Source organism: Gouania willdenowi, chromosome 24 (genome assembly GCF_900634775.1).
Source record: "Gouania willdenowi chromosome 24, fGouWil2.1, whole genome shotgun sequence".
NCBI classification, from domain to species: domain Eukaryota; kingdom Metazoa; phylum Chordata; class Actinopteri; order Blenniiformes; family Gobiesocidae; genus Gouania; species Gouania willdenowi.
Genome location: NC_041066.1, coordinates 16,701,360 through 16,723,858, shown reverse-complemented (window position 1 = coordinate 16,723,858; position 22,499 = coordinate 16,701,360). Strand labels below are relative to the sequence as shown.

Genomic DNA, 22,499 nt, shown 5'->3' with positions numbered 1-22,499 from the left:
AAGTGAAACGGAACTTATGACTAGAGCATGTAGTGCACAAAGTCACCAGCAGGAGGTGTTATACAACCAGCTGAAAGAGCCGAACATAGGAATTTATCGTTTTTTTTTTTTCTTTTTCAAACTGGTCCAGAATCAGTACATTGACCCGCATCATCCCCAATATCTAATCACTTGTTCCTTTCAGATATCTACTGAAAATGTCATCACAATTTAACCATTAGTCTTTGAGTTAGATTGTTCACAGACAAATAAATGGATAGCTTGATAAAATAATGTCAGCAAAAACCTCACCTCCTTGGCAGAGGTAATAAATCAGAGATTCTAAAAGTGGAGAACATGGTACATTGACTTGATTTATATAGTGCTATATAGGTCAAATCAATAAAAAAAAATGGATACAATAAAAAAGAACACTTGGATTGAAATGATATTTGTGAACAGCAAATGTCAAGTTTTATAATTTAATTCTCCTGTCGGGAAGGAACTAATGTTAAAATCGTTTTTAACACAGAGATTATGGCATTGTTTTTTGTTTTTTTTTAATCTTTAAAATGGTTGCCAAGTGGGCAGATTGTAAAATAATCCTTAGGCTTATTTTATTTTATTTGTCATGCAAAAGAAAAGTGCAAACAGATGCAAAACTAAACCTCAAAGACAGATCTGAGTTCAGATTCAGGGTTAAAATAACTTTGTGCCTGTTCATTATTACATAGATCTATTATGTTATTGAGCAGTTATTATATTCCTTTTATAATCTGTGATTTTGGTTGAAATAGAACAAAATGTCTTTTGTCCTGCTTTTCCCATTATCATCGTGGATTTAGAACCTTACAACGCTTCAATGCTGGACATAAATCAGTCAGAGTGCTTTCAAATTAGTTTACTGCACCAATCAAATCTTTTTTCCTTCGTTTTCTCATTCAGGCCTGGTGCACAGTGCATTATTATCAAAGCATCAGACAGATTAAACACCTCAGTGAAGACTCACAGCAGCAGTAAGAATGCAGCTAACGCTTTAAGTCCAGCAGACTAATTACCAGTAGATGCCACCTTTGGTTTATCTTCTCCTCTCTGCACTTCTGGGATTACTTTTAAATGGGTTTGCACATATTTCTAACCGTGGGTGTAGAGTAGCAGGATTTACAGAGTCAGAACAATTTGTAGAAGGTCGATTATAGGAATACAGATAATAACTAAATCAGAGTTTTTCAACCTTTAAAAGGGGTCTCCTGGAATACTGGTTAAATATTTTTTAATTGTTTTATTTGTTTTATTATTCTTTTTCAAATTAAAAGACAACACAATCTTAAACAACTGTATTCTGTACTTTCACTTCCTCAAATATAATTGGCACTGGCTATTCGTACAGTTGCCGTATCAATATACCAACATTCTATCTATGCGGCGTCCTAATTGGCCAGTTTAGGTCACGTGATGGGTCATTCCACTACGTACATGTACTTCGGTAACCGTACCAATAGCACTGGGTGTTGTACGTACGGCAACCGTACAAATAGACATTTTCAAAATAAGTCTAGTTGAAGAAAAATGCAAAATGAAATAGATAAATCTAGGGTGACACTTTATATTAGGGAACACTTATTAACTCTTAATTACTTGCTTATTATCATGCAAATTAGTAACATATTGACTCTTAATTAGTTACTATTAAGTACTTATCAATGCCTTAGTCTCGCAGTCCAAACAGGGTTAGGGTTAACGTTAACTCTAGCTCTAACCCTAACATATTGAGATCGTAATTCATATACAACAACTTCCTTACTTACTATTAATAAGTAATAATTCTGAGGTTATTGAGGGAAAACTCTTACTGGTTGTATAAAAAGGCCATACAGAATAAGGCATTAATAAGTACTAATATGCATGCTAATAAGAAACTAATTAATGGTTAATAGGTGTTTCCTAATATCAAGTGTTACCAAATCTAGTTCAAATAATTGTTGTATGAAGAAAATAAGAAAGATGGAGAAAGAAGAATAAAATTATCAGACCTGACACATTGTGTCACCTTGTGCACAAATCCTGGCTATTCTGTCTTTGTTACACAGGAATAAATTATTTTGGGGTCGTCAGAAATTTCTAAAAATGGGGCCACAATCCAAAAAAAAGTTGGAAACCACTGAACTAAATAGTTTAATTAGTGTAACTTCTGTAACTATTGGCTGCTGCAATGAAAGATTTCCCCAAACTCCATTTTGACACATTGGAGCTGTATGGCCTAATTTAGGTGCTCAAGTTTGTTGTTAAATTGCATTGATTTGTGATAAATACATATTCTGAAATCAGTTATCTCCCCTTATTTATGCATCCAATAAAAGAAAATAAAAAAATCACTCAAAAAGCAGTTTTCATTCCAACATTTTTCCAGTGTGTGATTTGGGCAACATCTGGATTTTCCAGCTGAGTTCCCATGTTATTTGATGTTGCTGATCTGAAACTTAATCTGAAAAGATTGTGCTGGTAGTAATCACTAGATTTTCTCATTATGTAATATAACAGCAAGGGGAAGAGAAGATTAAGTTACGAATTAGTGCCTCTGTGTCTAGCAGAGTGCTCGTGTGTGTTTGGTAAATTCCTTTGGGTGTTTCCTTTTCAGGGCGGCGACCACGCTCGCTCAGGTCGAGCCAGCAGTGGCTGAGCTACTGGGTGGGCGGAGCCTGGTGCTGCCCTTTGCAGGAATCAGTCATTTCAGGAAGGAGGTGGTGTTTCTCAGCCTGACCGTCGGACAACACAGACGCACGTTGGACAACCTGGCAGGTCAGTGTCACGTAGTCTGCTAAAACAGCTGCCCTGGTATGTACATCTGGAATATTGTTTAATAGGTGCTCATCTCTCTGGCCTCTGTTCTCTAGAGGTTCAGTGAGATTATTGAATTTTGATATGATAGAGCACTCTGCTTGTTACAGAGAGATGTCTAATATCAGTATGAGTTAAAAGCACTTTAGTAAGATGGGATACTGATGGTTTAAAAAAATAAATAAAACAAATAAAGCACCTGGATTAGACAGCTGTAAAACCGTGGCTCAGGTGGTAGAGGGTCGTCTTCTGATCGAGAGGTTGGGGGTTCGATCCCAGTACCTGACTATGTGTCGAAGTGTCCTTGGGCAAGACACTGAACCCTAAGTTGCTCCCAGTGGTTGACTAGCGCCTTGCATGGCAGTTCTGTCCCACTGGTGTGTGAATGTGAGAGTGATTGGGTGAATGAGCTGATATGTAAAGCGCTTTGAGACTGCTTCAGTGTGGTGATAAAGCGCTATATAAAATCAAGTCCATTTACCATTTAAAAGACTGTGTTTTTTTTTATTATTGTGCTGACTGTGCAATCCTGTAATTTAAATGTGTGGGTCATCTACAATAACTGACTGTAGTCCTAGAGCAGGGGTGTTAAGTAAGCCACAGGTTTTAGGTGGGAAAAAGAGCAAATTCAACATTAATATGCCCTGGTTTGCACTTCCACATATAAATGATTTATTAATGATAAAGTATGTAATTATATCAGTCCCTGCAGGATTTGCACTTACATTTCCCTGATTTGGGGAATTTGGAGATATTTTTGAGGAAAACTTGCCAGATTATTTTGGGAAAATTGAGAGTTCTTTCAACAATTTGAGATTAAAAATAACTGCCGTCATGTGTTTTAAGAGCTGGAAAACTGAGCTCTGCAAATATTGTAGATTTTCATTATCTTTTTGTATTTGGAGGGGCTGAGATATGGATAACTGAATTAGTTGTTAATTTACTAAATATTTCATGTTATTTCTGTAGATTTTCACTTTCTCGAGCAGGCAGAATTTGATGCTCTAAAGGGCCAGATTTGGTCCCCGGGCCTTGAGTTTGACACGTGTGTCCTAGAGTGACCTGGTGCGAAGAGGACACAAACACAACTTTGTAGATTATCAAATCACCTGTTTTAAGATGGAATGAAATAATACACAAACCAAAGCTGAGACATCCTTCATCTGAACCAGCAATTCACAACTTAATATTTATTCACTTTTTTATTATTATTATTATTTTTGATGTTTTTTTGTGGGTTAGGGGGTTTGCATCAAAAAAGAAAATTATTTTTGCACATTTTATACTTTTTAAAATAGCCAAGCAATAAGAGTTGTGATTTCTTATATAATGATTAACAGTATTTTTTTGTTGGTCGGGGCTTTTTTTGAGAGCAGTAGACTTTTTATTGCATTGAAGTCACTATTTTTGTGTGAAATAATTACATAGATGTTTGTAAACTATTAGACTACGAGATGAAAGAATAAATACATTTAAAAAAGTAAATAAAAAATAAATACATATATATATATTTACACATTTATTTATTATATTATATATTTAATATAATTTGTCAAACCTAATTCATGTAACCGAAGGGTTGAGGGTTCGAATCCCGCTCTATCCAAGACATTGACGTTGTCCTTGGGCAAGGCACTTTACCCACTTTGCCTCGTATGAATGGGTCGGTGCTGGTCGGTAGGCGCAAAATGGCAGCCACGCTTCTGTCAGTATGCCCCAGGGCAGTTGTGGCTGCACTGTAGCTTACCTCTACCGGTATGACTGTGTGAGTGAATAATGGTTTCTGTATGCGCTTTGAGTCTCCTTGAAAAAAGCACTATATAAATCCAAGCTATTAAGTTGTGTTGTCAATTTCCTTTCGGTGTCAGCTTACACATTCACAGAAGCATTTCCTCATGTTCATTTATTTGTTTACCACATTTATCCACCAGTGCTCTGAGATTCTTTGCTCTTTTCTTATTCCTACGTCAACATAAATATATATATTTTACGCTATGCATTACCCCTATGAAATATATGAATTTTTCTAAATAGACTGATCTATTTATGTAGACTGCAATTGAAAGTGAAGGGTTGGTCATTGTTAATGTCTGAGTGCTTCTGTTAGCTTTTAGTGTGCAGCTCTGGGAAACCTACTCTATCATCAATGATCTGTGTAGATTCTTGTCTCCTGTTCTGTGGTTTATTTCCTAGCAGCTCATCCACTGTGTTGGCTGGTCACAGCCAAGGTAATGCTACGTTTGGCATTTCAGTGACAAATCCCAAGAGAAGCTTTATCTCCAGGCTTATTATCAGTGACAGCGGAAACAAATTAATCTTTTCAAGAGAAAATGAGACGCCTGCGCCAAGTTTTTGCCTCCGTTGTCATCCAAACATTTTTTTTATCGGCTTATCCTGATCAGCGCCGTGAGGGGCTGGAGTCAATCCCAGTTCTCCTGGGGTGTATAGCTTTGTTTCCAGTGTAGCTCGCTCAGGCCAAGCTGTCAATTTAACTTTCAGTTTGTAGAAATCTATTATTTTAAGTCATTCAGTCATGTTTTATAGTGAAAGAACATTTAGCATTGATAAAAGAATAAGAAAAGCAAACTGAGCTGATCCCTGGGTCAATACAATTAAAATAATTAAAGTTTTAGTTTTCACTTAAAAAACAGAATTAAATGGTGTAAACTACATGTGTCAAACTCAAGGCCCAGGGGCCAAATCTGGCCATTCAGTGCACCCGATACGGCCCACAGGAGAAAGTTAAAATGAATAATCGTGTAAATTACCAAACAATTCAGTTGTAAATTGTTGTTGAAAGATCTCAAAAATTTTACAAAATATTGCAATTTTTTCTCCAATTATTCCACAAAATCTCTTAAAATTAATTTAGAACTGGAAGTGCTAACTTGTGCACATTAATGTTGAAATTGTTCGTTTTCCTGCCTAAAACCTGTAGCCCACTTGTAATCCAACTGGTCCGTATTCGGTTCCTGAACTAAAATGAGTTTGACGCCCCTGGTTAAACAGTTTCAGTGGTAATCAAGTCAATTTTTCATACAATAGATGCAGAATTAGTAGAAAGGGATTCAGGAAGTCTGGGTTTCAGCTCTTAAATAATAAACCTAAACTTTAGACTCCTCAAAACATTTAAAGAAAAACTAATTAGAGTAGCATTTTATGCAGATAAATGAGCTGTTTAAATAATTCTGGTGTACAAATATAATGAATGTGAAAAATTGTCTATAATATTTGCTATGTACTGTATGTGAATAGATTTAGGTTTGTCTCTTAACCCAAATTCTCCCTTTGATGTGGTGACATATGGGCTGAAGGCCAGATTTCTCGACCAGTTGGGTCAGTTTGACGCGTTAGATTCACATAAGCAACATGAATAAGAATCATCATAATATTTAATATAATAATAGAGCTCCAGTTACATTTTTCAATCCATTGGATTTAAAATAATTTACATCACACAAATGGAAAGATTTAAAGGATCAAAGTAAGTCTATTGTCGTCTTGTTTCTGTGCTTCAACATTATTATTGATTGTGTTATTTTCTTTCTGTCCCAGTGGAGCAGCACCTCCTCTAAAAATACATCTGGCTGAAGCTTGCAGTGGATTTATTTTTATATTTATTTTTTGTTTGATAGTGATGCCTCCCAATTCCCCATGATACCATCCTAGATTTCTTTTTTTAAAGCAATACGATATTTACATCTGCATTATAAAACTACATATAACTCAGGGTTCCCGTGGATCCTTAAAAAGTCCTAAAAGGCATTAAATTCATGAATGTAAAAATAAATAAGGCCTTCATTTTCATGAAAATGTCTTAAATCAATGTTTATAAAGTTAATAAGTGTGATTTTATGATTGTAGTTAGTCTCACAGTTCAAAAGAAATGGTTACGCATAATTTACCGCAACATCGCGCAATCACGACAGCGGAATAAACGACAAAACAGTGACGTAGTTGCAGTGGGACTCTGTGTAGATGCACATCATGCGGGTCCCAGGGTGAGACCAGTTGAGAACCCCTGGTTTAAATCATCCTTTTTGTTTTACTTTAGTAGAATTTTGAACGTTTGCATGTCGTAGATTTGGTTTTTCTTCATCGTTTGGGCTTGTGTGTCATGTATGTGCTGCAGAGTTGTTGCGGCGTCGTTTCGAGGATCAGGGGCTTCTGCAAGGAGACGGTCGAGGGTTCGAACCCCACCTCACCATTATGAAGCTGTCCAGAGCATCGAAACTCCGATCACAGGTAAATATCTAGTGTCCACCTGCCCAGGCACTTTTCTCAGTGCAAATACTCTCGATTAGAATATTATTTCCAGTTTAATTGCATGTTGTTTAAAAAAATAGTGTTGTTCAAATATATTTCCTAAGTCTGTTTTAGCAGGTTTTATATGTAGTTGTTATGGTTTCATTAGCTTTTCAGACAGATTTTTTTGCACCATGTAAAACTGTCTGGCATTAATACAGAATAAAGAATGGCTTTAATAAAAGAAAATCAAATAGAGAGGATTTTTGCAAGGCTGTCACAGCAGAATAAAAGATCTAAAGGAGCATAGACGCTGCTAAAGAAAGTAAGAGCCGAGCAGGGCCATAATGTAATGGATAAAGCTATAAATAAGAGCAAGAGGAGAGATACAGAGATGCCCCCGCATGAGACAAACTCAGGAAGAGAAACATCTATCTTCCACTCTCTACTCTGTGATACTCTATCCTTCCTGGTGCCTGTGCGGCGGCTTTCTTATCTTCTTTGTTTACACAAGTACACCAGGTAGCCATAAGATTATGACCAGTGAAATGAATGCCAGGAGTACCGTTACAAGACAGATGCTGTAAGTCAGGGATTCTCAACCTTGGGGTCAGGACCTCATTTAGGGTCGTGAGACACAGAGAGGGTCACAAGATGCCTTCAAGAAACTACGAATTATTTTTTTAACAATTTGAGCCTATTTTTGTTTTTTTTTTACCCTTTTTCTTCAACTACACCAAACTTGACATTTTCTAACATTTCATCTCTTTTTCTTGCTATATTTTGTCACCTTTTAATGCATTTTTGCGACATTACTCCCATTTCTGCCCCTTCTCAATGCCTTTTTACATTTTTTACACTTTCAAGACATTTTCTGCACTTATTAAACCCTTTTCCTATCTAATGTCACATATATTGACCCATTATTGTCACTTTTAACCTCTTTTTTTACTATATTTCATGCGTATTTTGCCAATTTAACTACATTCATGATTTTTCATGCCCATTATTTGCCAGTTTAAAATAGAAATTGTTCCTACTTTTTTCTGCTTCTTTTAAGCCAATATTGGGACCCTTTTTACCACTTTTTCTGTCTGTGACCACTCTAATTTCCAACTTTTAACCAATTTCTCTGGTTTTTAAAATCCAATTTCACCACCTTTTCCACCATTTCCGGTCACTTTTAACCCATTTTTTCTGATTAAAACAATTATTTACATCTTTAAGATGACTATATACTATGGTGCTAATAATAATAATAATAATAATAATAGACTTCCTGGATAACAGTGGATATTATTCAGATACTGTAAATAAATAAATGGTTATCAAAGGACCATCATTTTGCTGACTTTATGGATGGACCGCAAAAATCTCTCCCCTTTATTCCACCTTATAGATGGTCCTGTCTTCACATGACTGTTCTTCAATGTTCATGTCTGTGTTCAACCACCTTCAGCTTCAGTGGGGGTCGTCGGTCTTTGGCACCTTTATTTTAGGTGTTGCGGGCTGAGAAGATTGAGAACCACTGTTATAAGTAAAGTTCAAGCCCAAAAAGTGTTCACTCTTACTCTGTCATCTGTAGGTTGAGTTACAATTACCCAACAGGAGGCACTGAAGGAGAGCAGGTGAAGACAGTGTCATGCTTTGGGTAACATTCTATAGGAAACCTCGGTCTATATGTTAATTTGGCCTGTAGCCGCGCCATGAGACTATGTAGAAATATAGGGTTTAATGTAATGGCTATTTAGGTTAATGGGTGTGTGTGCATGTGTGTATGGCTGTACCACAAAAAGTATGATGACATAAACACAACTTTGTTTGTCTCTGGCAGGGAATAAAGCGAGTCGACCCCGCCCTTTACTCCAACTACACAAACAAGTAAGTCCTTTTGTTTGTCATGGAGTGAAAGAATAACACATAACACACCTGATGTGAGGTTTACTCATCTTCACTAAGGGCCGTGGGAGCTTTGATAGTCAGAACTGTAAAGCAAGAAGAGAAGATGTTGCAGTGTTGGTACAAATATTGAGTCAATTGTACACTGAAAAAATTAGAACAGGATCTCATCATTAGATTTTCTAGTGGTGAGGACCGTTTTTACATTGGTTTGTAGTTTCAAAATTAAATTCATTGTTACAAAAATGTATTCTTAATAATGCATGAATGCAGTCACTGCTGCAGAAGATTTATTATGTCTATTTATTTCCTCACCCAAGCTCACAAATTATTTTCTGTTTATGTATATATAATTCACTTATTTCAAGCTAGGCAATTAAAAACACAAAAAAAATGAAATACATTCTATGCAATTAAGTCTGTATCTGGCTCTTGAAACAAGATGGAAAAAAATAAAACATAAATGCCCAGAATGGTGTGGGATGAAGTAAAAGTTATTTGTACCCACCCCCCATTTCACTTTTAACATTCAGACAATTTGGAGATGAGACGGTAGAGCGGCTGGATCTTTGTTCTATGCTGAAAAAGAAGCAACCAGGCGGATATTACCACACCGAGATGTCGCTACAGCTGGGTAAGTGCAACGAGCACAGCACAACTGATGGAGAATGAGTGCTTCATTTGCTCCAGAGGGCGCTGTCTACTCACACATAACTGAACGAGAGGAAACGGTGCTGAGGCTCTGTTATAGAGAGGTCTGGTGACTGTGGAGATTGTTGAACGGTGTGTTAAGCATGTGATTTCCTGCCAGGGTTGGGGTCAGTTACATTTTTTAGTTATAATTACGTTTTCAATTATCCATGTCCAATTAGATTATTATTACTGTTTGTTTATTGATGGGCTCCCCATTAGCACAGCAAGACTGTTGTTTTTCTACCTGGGGTCCGCATATAAAAAAAAAAATACATTAAGATACAAAAAGACACATAATGTATACAATATATCATTGTATCACAATAAATCATCAATACATTCTTGGCATAATACAACAATTATGTGTCAAACCTCAAGCCATAGTTAATATAGCTTCAGTTCAGTTTTACTTAATAGAAATTGTTTCATTACCGATTTAAAAGTGTTTGTGTTTACTATCAGAGTTAGATTTTCTGGTTGCATATTCCATGCATGCTTTGCTCTGTACATAAACAATCTCTTAGCACTGTTTGAGTGTACTTCTGGTAAAATACGTGTCCCCACTGTGGCGTGTCTAGTAGGATAGCTGTGTTTATCATTGTTAAATAAGAGTCGCTGGTGAAGAATTTTAAGCCTCTTTGATGCTATTTTATTTTTGAAGAAAGACGATAATGAATACAAATATCTATCTTTCACTGACAACCACTTGAGGTGATTCGACATGGCTTTTGTGCTGCTTCCATGATCGCAGCTCGGTTTTGTACAGTCTGTAACCCTTTTAACATCCATTTACAATTAAATTACAGTTATTTTGTATCCCCAAAGTCCATTACAATTACATTCTCAATTACTAATGTTCAATAGCAATTAATTACAATTACTGAGCCTGAAATAAACAATCTAATAAAAGTTAACCTTCCTCTTGTGTTAGCTTTCTGTTAGCGTCTCTTATGATACGGTGTCCTAAATCAGCTGTAAAATACGCTAAAAACAAATATTTATCATCTAATTTCTTTCCTATCTATTGGTTACGTTGTTAGGCTTCCTAAACGAATGAAATATAGGTTTTAATATTTTTGGTGTGGGGGGGTCTGAGCCTTTTTTTGTATTTATAGCCCTCGATTTAAATGTTTTTTTTAAATTGGTAAAATGTGGGAAAACTTGGTATGAAATTACAAAGTCAATTATCTAAACTTAATTACGATTACGACAACAACAAATTTTTAAAATTACAATTATAATTATAACATAAATGTAATTAATTATCAATTACGCGATTACATTTATAATTGACCCCAACCCTGTTTCCTGCTGAATGTTGCTATCCAATTTTAATTTTTTTATTTAATTTTTTTACTTTGTCTAAACATGCTGTCAAAGGTCAACACTACAAGAAGTGCAATCTTTTTAAGACCGCATGTTTTGTTATTGCAATTAAATGAATTATTTGAAATTGCATAATTATGACCATCACCCTAAGGACGGGTAAGAAACACTTTATTAAAGGGAAGATATAAAAAGAGAGGGCTGTGTTACACCTAGGTGAGGGGGAAGGGAACAGGGAAGAGGGAGTCATGGAAGGGGTGGGGAAGAGTTGACTGTTTTAAAGTGAGATGTGATGTTATAGTTGTGCATATTGTGTTGTGTAATCACTTCAGCTTGTTTGATGAAAAGTGTGGAGAAATTGAAGCGGATGACACAGCACCCAGCTTAAGTATAATGGTGCTGGCTGTGGACAGAGGGAAGGAGTGAGTGGTTATACCTAAAACTGGTATTTGGGATCAACGTGTCTAAGGTTAAGCCCAGTACGAGTTTATCCCACAGCCCAAGTCCTGCCAGTGCATCCATGACCAATGTTTGTGCAAGAACCGCTTCTGCAAACCCAAGCACCGCCCCGGGCCCTAAGATGCAGGATGTTGCTATCAATTATGAGTATAGATGGTTAGAAACTATTTAGTCTCTGATGGACTGTAAAATCTGTAGTTTTTCAAACAGACAAAATATGCCAAGAAAATGTCCAGATCCTTATTACACCCCTATTGTCTGAACTGATAAATGGTAGCAATGATCCATGCCACGTTTCTTCACTTTTCATTTGTCAAGTCATTGCTGGTTTCCTGTTCTCAGCTGACAGGAGTGACAGCTGGTGTTTTCACATGCAGCTGTACTCTTGCCTTTTCTTTCTCCCTCTCAATCCTCTTCTGTTCTCCTCTTCCTGTCAATGAACCCCAACGAGCACCGCTAACAACCATTCCTGCAGACGGCTGCAGGAATGGTTGTTACTGGTGCTTGCTCATGTAGAAATGTTGGGTTTTCATTAAAACAGTACTTAATATTTTGTGATAAACGGCTTGTATTTGGTGGTATACAAGTTGAGATTAAAAAAAAATTCTACTAAATACAGATAAAATATTTTATTTATTTGTGATACAACTGATGATATAACTTTCTTTGTATTTGAATTCTGTGTAATTGTCTCATTTCTCTCCATGCTGGACTTTACAGAGTAATTGTGTTGAGCGCAATTAGTCAGTTCATATAACGCCTAAAATGTATTTTAACAAAGAAATGAATAGGAAAACTGGCCTGATTATGCTGTAACAAACATAATCAGGGGCTCATTTGCATTTTAGACGCCATTGTCCATTTGTACATGAACATCCTGCCAGTTCTTTGAATGCTTGGCAGCTTTGTGGAATTGCAACGCCTTCTAGAATATGTTGAATAAAGGCCTGAACTGAAGGTATTCTTACCTAGACCTCCTGTAGTAAAGCTTTTTATCACATTGTGATGTAGATATTCAAATTGGGTTGTTTTTTTTGCTCCCTTTTTTAGTAGTTAAGGCACGCAAGTGGTCATAAAAAGAATCCCCATGCTGCTTGCTTTTATCGAGTAGCAGCAACTAAGTCCTCATGTTGTTCACAGCTAATAAAAACTTGAAGCTAAAAGGAAAACTGTATGACTTTTTTTGAAGTGACTTTTTAAAGCTTTGTTTTCTATTTTTCCTCTGTTCTCAGTTAAAGCTGCAGTTTGTAAAATCCTCTCTCCGCTCGTTTTGAAACTGAAACCGAAATTGAACCTCCCATACCGGTATATTTTGTGGACGCTTTTTCAATAGACACTAGTGACAAATGTATGGACTTTATCTTGTGTTATTGGAGATTTGTCTGGTGTTTTAGAGACATGAATGTACGTATCACTCTGTAGTAATTGTCCTGAACAGCGGCTGCTGCCGTTAGCTCGTCCAAACCAGAGAGCTCACATAGTCGGCTACACTGATCCCAGTTGCCTGAGTCGCATCCAGACTGCAAAAGGAATTCACCTTGAATAAGCTTCTCTTGTGTTTACACTCGATTTATCCCACCTGTACTCACTGTCCCTCTGACACTAGTGTGTGTGGCGGACCCTCCGCAGTCACAGGGCGCGACGAGGACACAAAGCAGTCCGTTCCTCCCGAGTATGATGGTGGCTTTAAACTGTTTCTTCTCCACCTCGGTCTCTTAATTTGCTGTGTAACTGTTGTGTCTAATGTCGCGATGGGGACTTCTGCTTGGACGTCAGTCATTACACTTTTATTACCGATGGTATGTGAACGCGCCTGACTTCAGTCGAGCAGCCAATAGTAACGCCCAAAACAGCTCATGGAGCACACATGGTTATAGAAAGATCTCTGATTGGCTGACATCCAGATTCCAGGACCGTGTCCCTCCTGGATTTCTAAACTTCATTTACAGGACCAGCATAAGGAGAATAGATTCACTGTCCACTCGAACACTTAGGATTACAATATGCTCAAAGATGATTATGGATTTTTGACCAAATGATGCCAAAAAATACTTACAAACTGCTGCTTTAAGCAGATTTTTTGTAATGGATATTTTACTGGTAAGAACATATTTACCCAAATCAGGCTGAAGTAGTGGGTTTTTTTTCTGGGCTAAGAATAGGTCATGCACAGTACAATCGATCATGTGTTTTTTACCTTTAATGCCTTAGTATTAGAATTTTGCTGTATTTGTACATTAAAGCGTTTTTCTTTTTAGCAGTGCCAAGTGTAAAAGGTGAAGGTAAACAAAAGATGCAATGCCTTCTTGGAATGCCATATAATTTGTAGATACAGCTGGCGTTGTCATGCTGATAGCTGCAGTGTACGAAGGATTAATGGAGATTTGTGTGTTTGTCCTTGTGTGAGTCAAAGAGGGAGGAAGATGTTGCTGCATCCAGGCTGTCACAATGTTTTGTGAATCGCTCTTGGATGTTGGGGAGAGACGGAGAGAGACGGCATGTGTGGGAGTGACAGACGCCACAATGAGATGTTTTCTTTTCTCTTCATATCATCATCAAGCTTGTGTTCTTTCTCAAAGGGTTATTCTGGAATTGTACAAACCTAGCCAAAATGTGTGGAAATTTCACTCGAGTGCTGCTTATATTGTGTCATATATTGGCAGTTATCTGGATCAGTGACCTAATCCTGAAGGTATCATGATAATTCACATTTTAAAGGCTTATTGGAAATTTTTATCCCCATTGATAACGATACAGCAGGTCTAAATGTATGTGCACCTCCATTTTTGGGGGAAAAGTCAGGATGAAATGCACTTTCTAGATCTGATCCAGATGAAACTCAGTGAGTTAATGGAGGAACCAACTCGACAGAACCGAGTCAAATTTCATTAAGATCAGTCGATTATAAACCGAGTTATGGTTTTTTGAAATTTTGCCAAAAGTGAGAAATGAGGATTTATTTATTTATTTAAACTGTAATCAGTTTGTTGATCCAGATCACCTCCAAAATGTATTAGAATCTTCCATGGTGTAAAGTAGGGCTGCACAATTCATTAAATTTTAATCGTGATCACGATTTTGGTTGCCATGATTAAGTTAACTTGATCGTCGGTAATATTTACGTTTAAAATATGGCACTCTGTAATAGTGTATTTATTCAGTTGACCCTTGGTACATTTAAAATTCTAAGGTACATTTTTATTATCTTTTTTGGATAATTCCATTTTAAAGGTGAACTTTGCAACATGACAAATAACTGATTATCATTGTGATTACAATAATGATCAAAATAATCGGGATTATCATTTTGTCCATAATTGTGCAGCCCTAGCCTAAAGACTATCTTTGGTGAGAATTTTGTACTTTTGTGCAGAAGCAATAAATTAGTCACATTAAAGTGAATAATTCATGTGAATGTACATTCACATGAATTATTCACATTAATGTACAGCATATTTACTGACCGCCCTTTCACATCTTTGTAAAAGTGTCCCACTTGGACACATTCATGTGTCTAAAACTATAATGGGTGCTTAAAGGTTAGCCAGCCTTCATTCTACTGTGTTAGCTCTCCACGGTCTACAGCTAAAAGCACATAATGAGCAGCATGCAGCCTCATCTTCTCTATAGGAGAACAAGTATTTACCCTGCAGATTGTAGTCATATGGCTTAATGATGACAAAGATCACATAGATCTTGTTAGAATTATGTAAAGAACTGACACGTCAGCTATAACCCTACAATGTATAGATATATTATTTTAAAAAGTACAGTATGTATAGTTTTAAATGACAAACTTGTTTTCATTAATTTTTTTTTTTTAAATGGGTCACGTGCGTTAACTGGTATTTGCATGGGTGACAATTTTCTGCATTTCAAGCATTTAGTGACTATTTTATTTTTTCATTCACAGTCTGTCGTCTCACCACATTCTCGTTATTTACATTTTATGATTAAAACAGCTTTTCACATCAGTGCGTGGCTGTGTACATGGTAAACATTAAATTTAATTTAAAGTTTACAACATGTGAGTCATCGGAGGCCAGATTATTACCCCTGCGTACAAAACCAAAGACATCTGACAAATGGAATATTTAATGTATTTTATCATTAAATGATGTTACAAAAAGGCCTGTAACACATTCAAGCACTGGGTTTTGGTGCCAGGAGAGATTATCAGCAATATGTGACTGACACCAACATTAACTATAAATAGCCACATGAGGACTGAGATGCAAATCTAAAAACAGATGCTTCAGAAAATGGAATGCAATGCCTTGGTTGCGCAGAAAAGTTAGCAGAGTGAAGATTTGTTTAAAGTTGTAAAGGCTACAAAAAAAAAACACAAAAAAATAAATAAAATCACAAATTCAAAATAAGGTCAATTTTAATTTCCATGTGCAACAGCTGAAATACCAAAGGATTATAACTGTTAAAAAGCTAGTTTTCCTCTTTGAATTTGGAACAAACTATTGCTGCTTTTCTTGTTTAGACAGATGAGGAAAATTCAAAAGTGTAAAACAACACCTAACTTCTCAGTTTATTTTGACATACTGCTGTGCTGGAATGTGATGCAAATGGGAAGTGAACGAAGAAAAGAGAAAAGTGTGTTCAGCGTCACGACAAAAACTCTTATAGATGATTGTGAGGATTGTTTTTCTTCATCCACAATGTTTTGGCTTCATGAAAATATGCATGACTCCTATTATGATCGTTTGGCATTTAATATCTACACATATTTGAATGCTCGTATATGTCATATAAATGCACAGCACTACAGCAACAACATACTCTAAAGAGGTTGGATAATGGTTGTCTGTTGCTTACTGACCTCTTGGCATTTCATTCAGATCAGGTCACGTTATTACTGCTTCCACCTCCCCCTGAAAGTACGCATGTGACATTTTCTTTTATTTTTCCCCCACTTTACAGTCAGAACAGCAGATAATGCAGTATGCTGATTTACATGTAGGTGGTCGGATCTTTCCCAGGAGAAAAAACAAACGACTAACAAACAGGCATTTCATGGTTTCCATGCAGGTTTTTTGTAAAATCATATATATAATGCATTTAAAAAGATATTTTTTGATGGTTTCTTCCAAAAACCTTAAAATCATATGTCATATATCATATTCGTCACATGGACTCCCACTCATTTTTCGTTTCTTTTGCTTTTCTCTGAATGTGCCTGAGACCACCAATGAATGTCTGTTGATTAGAGAGTGCATTGGGGTGCATTGTAGTGTTGCTTAAACTCGTCATCACTCCACATAAGCACGGCTCAAGGGTAGCATTCAAATGTCTTGGCGTTTATTTGCTTCGTTGCTTGAAAGCACTCCAGGTTACTTTTAGCTTGGGAGATAATGGGATTGTTCTACAACTTAAAATAACTGGAAGGGCAACAGTTGTTGCACTTCTTAAGACAAAGACCCTTATCCCTGGATAAACACAAAGCATTTGTTTAGCCTGCGATTGTACCACAACATGTTATTGTGAAGTCACTTTGAGGTTACCTCCCTCTTAACAAGGTTGAGTCTCAGATAAACTACCCATTTAGAGAGGATTTTTTTTGACTGCATGGTAGCAACAAATACAGATGTAACAATGCTCCATAATTCCCATTCCACAGCAGTGTGTGACTACTGTTCTGGGTAAAGGAATGAAAGGGTAGTTATGTTTCTATTTCTTAGTCAAGCTTTAGGGTTGTTGGTCAGATGTGGACACAGGGTTTATTTTGTCAAAGGGTTTGAGAAGAACAGACCAGTCTGGGATTTGAAGGTTAACCATCTTAAAGCATGTGTTCCCCGGTGAATCTGCTGTTCAGTGTTCTCAGGGTTAAGGCGGTATACACAGTTCATTTTTTTCAATCGTTGTACTCAGCTCCAGCTCAAATTGTGCGACTCAATTGCAGAGTCCGAATGTTTGTAGCTTACGATTCATGTTCTCCCACTATACGGACCGACTGTATGTCCATACATAGCACGTTTCTGGAAATGCAATGTAAAAAATGAAAGAAGAAGAACTCTGAAGCGTTGCCATTAAAACAGAAGAAGAAGAGCCCGGAAGTGGATAAACACTTCTATTGCTAAGCATAAAGAGCTCAAAAAAAGAAAAGGCTGCGATGTGTGTGGACCAGGAATTGGCTGGGCAGACGTGGGCAGTATGGTCCGTCAATTCTACAGCGGTCCTACAGTGTTCGTGCATGCGCAGTGTGACAGTTTGAGGTAAGCCGGTCCGTAACAGTGCGATACCCGGACTACATGTTTGATTTTCTTGCAATCAGACGCTAGTCCTGAGGTGTTAATCGCTTCTCGTGACCCCATGTATACTACACAATGCACGACACACAATTTAGCCGGGACTTGGCCTGATTCCAAAAATAGATACACAAGTGAAAAATTGGACCAAAAAAAATTGCAGTGTATGCCCACCTTTATGTATTTTGCTGATAGGCAGAGGCATCTGCAGGATGCTAAATGGGATCCTATACTTGCAAAACCAGAAATGTTATAACTGGCTCGTGTTGGTATCCAAATATGGAGAAGGTAGATGGAGCAAACAATAGACATTCGACAATTTGCGTGATTGCACAATGCTGGGAAGGAAAGTGAGATTTACGATGTCTGGTGAAGAAGACTGGCAGTGCAGATAGGAGAAATGGAGGGCATGATTGAACATGAATGATACAGTTTTACTGGAAGACAAAGGGGTGGCATGAAAAATGAGGTGGTTTGGTATTAGCAGTAACATTTAATGGATGGTGTTGGATGGGGCTGGCTAGACGGAACAGTGAGGGAAAATGAAGAGCCTAAGCAAAGGTGGCATTGAACCAAACAGAGGCTTGATATATAAAGGCAGGTTGACTGAGGCCGAGATGGTCAAGCACAGAAGGACTGCTGTGTTAGGAGACGGATTTAGATTGGATAGGGTTTAAAAAAATAGGGATAGGGTTCGGGGAAAGGAATCCCCCCTGAGGTTTTCTGTCACATGTGAAGAAGCTCAAATTAATCTTACAAAAATACAACTCCTCTACGTTTCTTCAGTTGGTTCTTTTTAGACACATCACACACCTTTACATTATCATATTTTATAGTTTACCTATTGATCTAAATTTCTGCTGCTTTTACAAGAAAACAAACAATTACCAACTTCAAATTACCACAATTTGACGCTGACATTTTCCATGCAAATTTAATTCTCACAGTGAAACATCACAGCCATAGGGAAAAATAACGGATGTAAATAACACAAGTAACACCAAGCTGTTCCAACAGTAAACATAACAAGGAAACCACAGAGCTGCACATTGCACATTTGAGTCAGAGCAGCTTTTGGTAACCCCTGCAGTCTGGAATAGCAAAGCCACACAGAAGCCATATTTATATCAGCATTATCTTTAATGGTCTGGTTGTGCAGGAGTTTGTGTGGGATTATTAGTAACACTGCTTTCACGTCATTATGCGGTTAAAAGTACTGCTGTGTCTCCAATACCAATACACACAGTCCTTAGCATTCCTCCTGGATTGTTGGCCTCTAAAGGAAAGTCATGAGGAGTAGTGATTCTGCTCTAAGATCCTCCTGGCTCGGGAATTCTTACAGTCCTTTGCCTGACGTGAACTTACTGTAATCACACTTAAGCATTTTTTGGCTTGCTAACCGTTCATGGTATGTATTGGACAGATCACCCATCAATACAGGGCCAACACCAGAGGTTGCACCAGACTTTTTTGTTGGCTTTCTGGGTCATAAAAGTCCCGTCGTAATCTATAAAAACCTGTCATGTTCATTTAGAAAATTATAATAATTTTCATTCTATTTAAGTTAATATTAAATCCGAACAAGCCAAATAGAGAATTTGGCATTGCTGCTGAGATTATTATTAACATAGGGTTTTTGACTTTTGCCTTGGGTATAGATGTCGCATTTTTGAGAGTAGTTTGTGTAATAATAATGACAATGCTATCCAACTGCGTAGGCGTCGTCAATGTGAGCCATCAGCGCTACGTGAAAGGAGAAGGAAACGTCACAAGGGCCTCTTTATGGTCATTCTCCAAAAAGCAACATAAAAATGCAACAAAACAAAAATAATCAAAAAGAATTCTAAATTTAACGTTGAGATGTACATTATGATGTGAAATAGTTTGTGGATGCACTATTTAGGATGCGTTGTTGCATTTGGCACCAACATGATAAATGGAACTTCCATACATTCACTCGCCACCAAGTGGTCAAGGGTGTGAATCGCAATCTGTCGAAATGACAGATGGCCTTACGATTTTTCTGTCACAGTTTAAAAATAACGATCAATGAGGACAAATATTTGGTTAATGCATCCCCTGGCCACCTTTGACAATCGCAGATCCACAAAGGGCCATTTAGAGACCCCAGTTAAACTTGTATGAATAGTTGAGGACTCTAAAACTAAACCAAGATGAATCCTGTCTAGTTAGGGACAACTGGCAACATCTGCAAAGACTGCAATTCATTTTCTTGCTGTGAGGCAGCAACTACCAACTAAATGGCCTTTAAATGAGTCATAAAGTAAAACTCTGTAACAGTTTTACTTAATGAAAAATAAATGTTACATTGTCTGTGCATTGTTCCTAACCCTGTAACTCAACACGATCTGTTAAATACAGTGTTTGCTTGAGAGAGAGAGAGAAACAGGCTGCTCAACAAAGGCAAACATTACCTCCTAAAGAGAAGCAAATCTATGTGGCATGTCGAGTTGTTTTCATGGAACAGCAAGAGTCCCTGCTCTCACTTCACTTAGAAAGCCTGACCAGTTGCGAACCCAACAAAATGGAAAAAATTAAAAAAGCAGATTGCAAAGCTTTTCTGGTTCTTGGCAAAATCTTTTCTGATTTATGAAACCACATAAACTCTCTTTTATTCCTTGTTCACTGAGTGAGTTTAGCAGGTTTGTGCTGGAAACATTATCACAAATAACTGTTCTGAATGGAACATTTAGAACATGGCACAAAGAAAAGGAAAAACTGGAGGATTAAAAGTTGTAAATTTAATTAAGGGTGTGCCACATACATGTGGCCTTCATATGCAGCATCACACTCCTTGAAATGAAAGCCGATAAAGACGATAATATTTTAGGACATAGTGTAGGCCTCATTGATCAGTAAGTTGAAGATGATTTGATCGATGTTTGAAAACTAGTCAGAAAGGTTTTGGCATTGCATTGTGGAGTTCAGAGTTCCGTAGACTGATTTATAGTGGTTTTCCTTCATTCTTACCCTGATTTCTTGTTTTCTTGATTTCTTTGCCAGACAAGGAGGACAGTGATTGGCTTGACACCGTTTTTGTTCTAGTTTCTTCCCAGTATTCCCCATGATATCACCTCACACCATGAGACATTACATTTTCGTAGGATTCAAATCTTTCCACGTAAGCCCAAAAATGAACCACCGCCATGGTTTTGCCGCAACTTTCAGTCCGTGAAAACACCAGAAATGTGTTGGGAGGTCACTTTGTCAGAGTTTTTGGGGCAAAAATAGGAAATCACAGTAAGAATTTAGTAAAAACACGTGTATGCATCCATCTACGGGACTCCACATTCCACAATGCAATGGACGAAACTTTTACGACAATTTACATCACAAATCAAGACACATTTTCGAGCACATGATCTTCAATTTATTGATGAATGAGGCCTACGCCATCTCTTTATCTAAAAACATCATCGTCTCCAGCAGCTTTAAGTATAATATAAATGCCATCATCACGAAAGAAACAAATTACAATACAATGGCAAGAATTTCTCAGATGATCACTATGAAATAGACACAAAGCTGTGTGGCTTTATTCTTGCACGCACATCTTAAGTACACGTCTACGCCTATATTCAATACAAACTGTTCATGTTATGATTAACAGGAGGAGGAGCCACTAAAGAAAGCTAAGATCATCCCTGTTATCTGCAGCACGCAGATTTTTTCTCCCGTGTTTAACCTGTCATATGACTAAAGGCTGACGGAGCATGTGTTGATTGTCAGCTGAGCAAAGTCAACACTGTAGCAGGCGTTGCATTTAACATGTTGCTGCTTTGTGCAAGAGATTTGATTGAGATGCTTTTAAGCAAGCTTTCCACTATTGTGGATGTGATGGTTTATGGCATAATATTTGTTCTCATTGTTCCCGGCTTATTATTAGCAGGCAAGGGAAAAAAACGTAACGTGGGCGGGCTGAGGTATAATCTCTATTTACAAGTTGTTTATAAATTCATATGCCATCTGCTAAGGATGGACCTTAATTTTAACATTAAAACATGTGTATGTTATGTATAGGGTTCCCGCGGATCCTTAAAAAGGCATTAAATTGATGAGTCTAAAAATAAGACTTTAATTGTCATTAAAATGTCAAATCAATGTTTCAAAAGTCTTATGTATTAAGTATTAGAAAATATATAATCAACATGGAAAAATGTAAACTTAACAAAAAATTGCCTGTTCAACAAAGATTTGACTTAATGGTTTTTATTTTCGTGGTCATCTTGTGTTTTTGGAGTGATTTTCATTATTTTACTGTTTTTTTGTGTATTTTACTGTCATTTTGTGTGTTTAGTTTAGGGGCCGCCAGTTGCACGTCTGCACTAGACACGAGGAAAAAAGTTACCCTCACCCTATGTAATTGATGTTTATGTTTACTGTGAAGTTGCTCTTAAATGTAATTTCAAATGGCAATAAAAAGTCTTGAAATTAATTTGACTAAAGCTGTTGGAACCCTGTATGTATGTTTCCGTGATGTTCACACATTGTGCCATTGATGTAAAGATGGACACCTTGAATACGAGGTGTGTGTGTGTGTGTGTGTGTGTGTGTGTGTGTGTGTGTGTGTGTGTGTGTGTGTGTGTGTGTGTGTGTGTGTGTGTGTGTGTGTGTGTGTGTGTGTGTGTGTGTGTGTGTGTGTGTGTGTGTGTGTGTGTGTGTGTGTGTGTGTGTGTGTCAAGGGGTCAGTGCGTGTGAAAAAAAGTGTCAGCTGTGCAGTGAATAATGACATTGGACACACTGGTGGACTGTCTCCAGACACAGCTGAGCACAGTGAATAAG

At 37.3% G+C, this 22,499-nt stretch overlaps 1 protein-coding gene across 5 annotated transcripts in view; it reads left to right on the top strand.

The window, feature by feature from the left end:
* The window catches only part of akap7 (A-kinase anchoring protein 7), a 53,186-nt gene that overhangs the window by 6,000 nt on the left and 24,687 nt on the right, over positions 1-22,499 (top strand). For all 5 annotated transcript variants that reach the window (XM_028439287.1, XM_028439285.1, XM_028439289.1 and 2 more), the window contains 4 exons: positions 2,618-2,778; positions 6,950-7,062; positions 8,897-8,943; positions 9,495-9,595. In XM_028439287.1, coding sequence (XP_028295088.1) covers positions 2,618-2,778; positions 6,950-7,062; positions 8,897-8,943; positions 9,495-9,595 — 422 coding nt within the window. The remainder of the gene's footprint in view (positions 1-2,617; positions 2,779-6,949; positions 7,063-8,896; positions 8,944-9,494; positions 9,596-22,499) is intronic.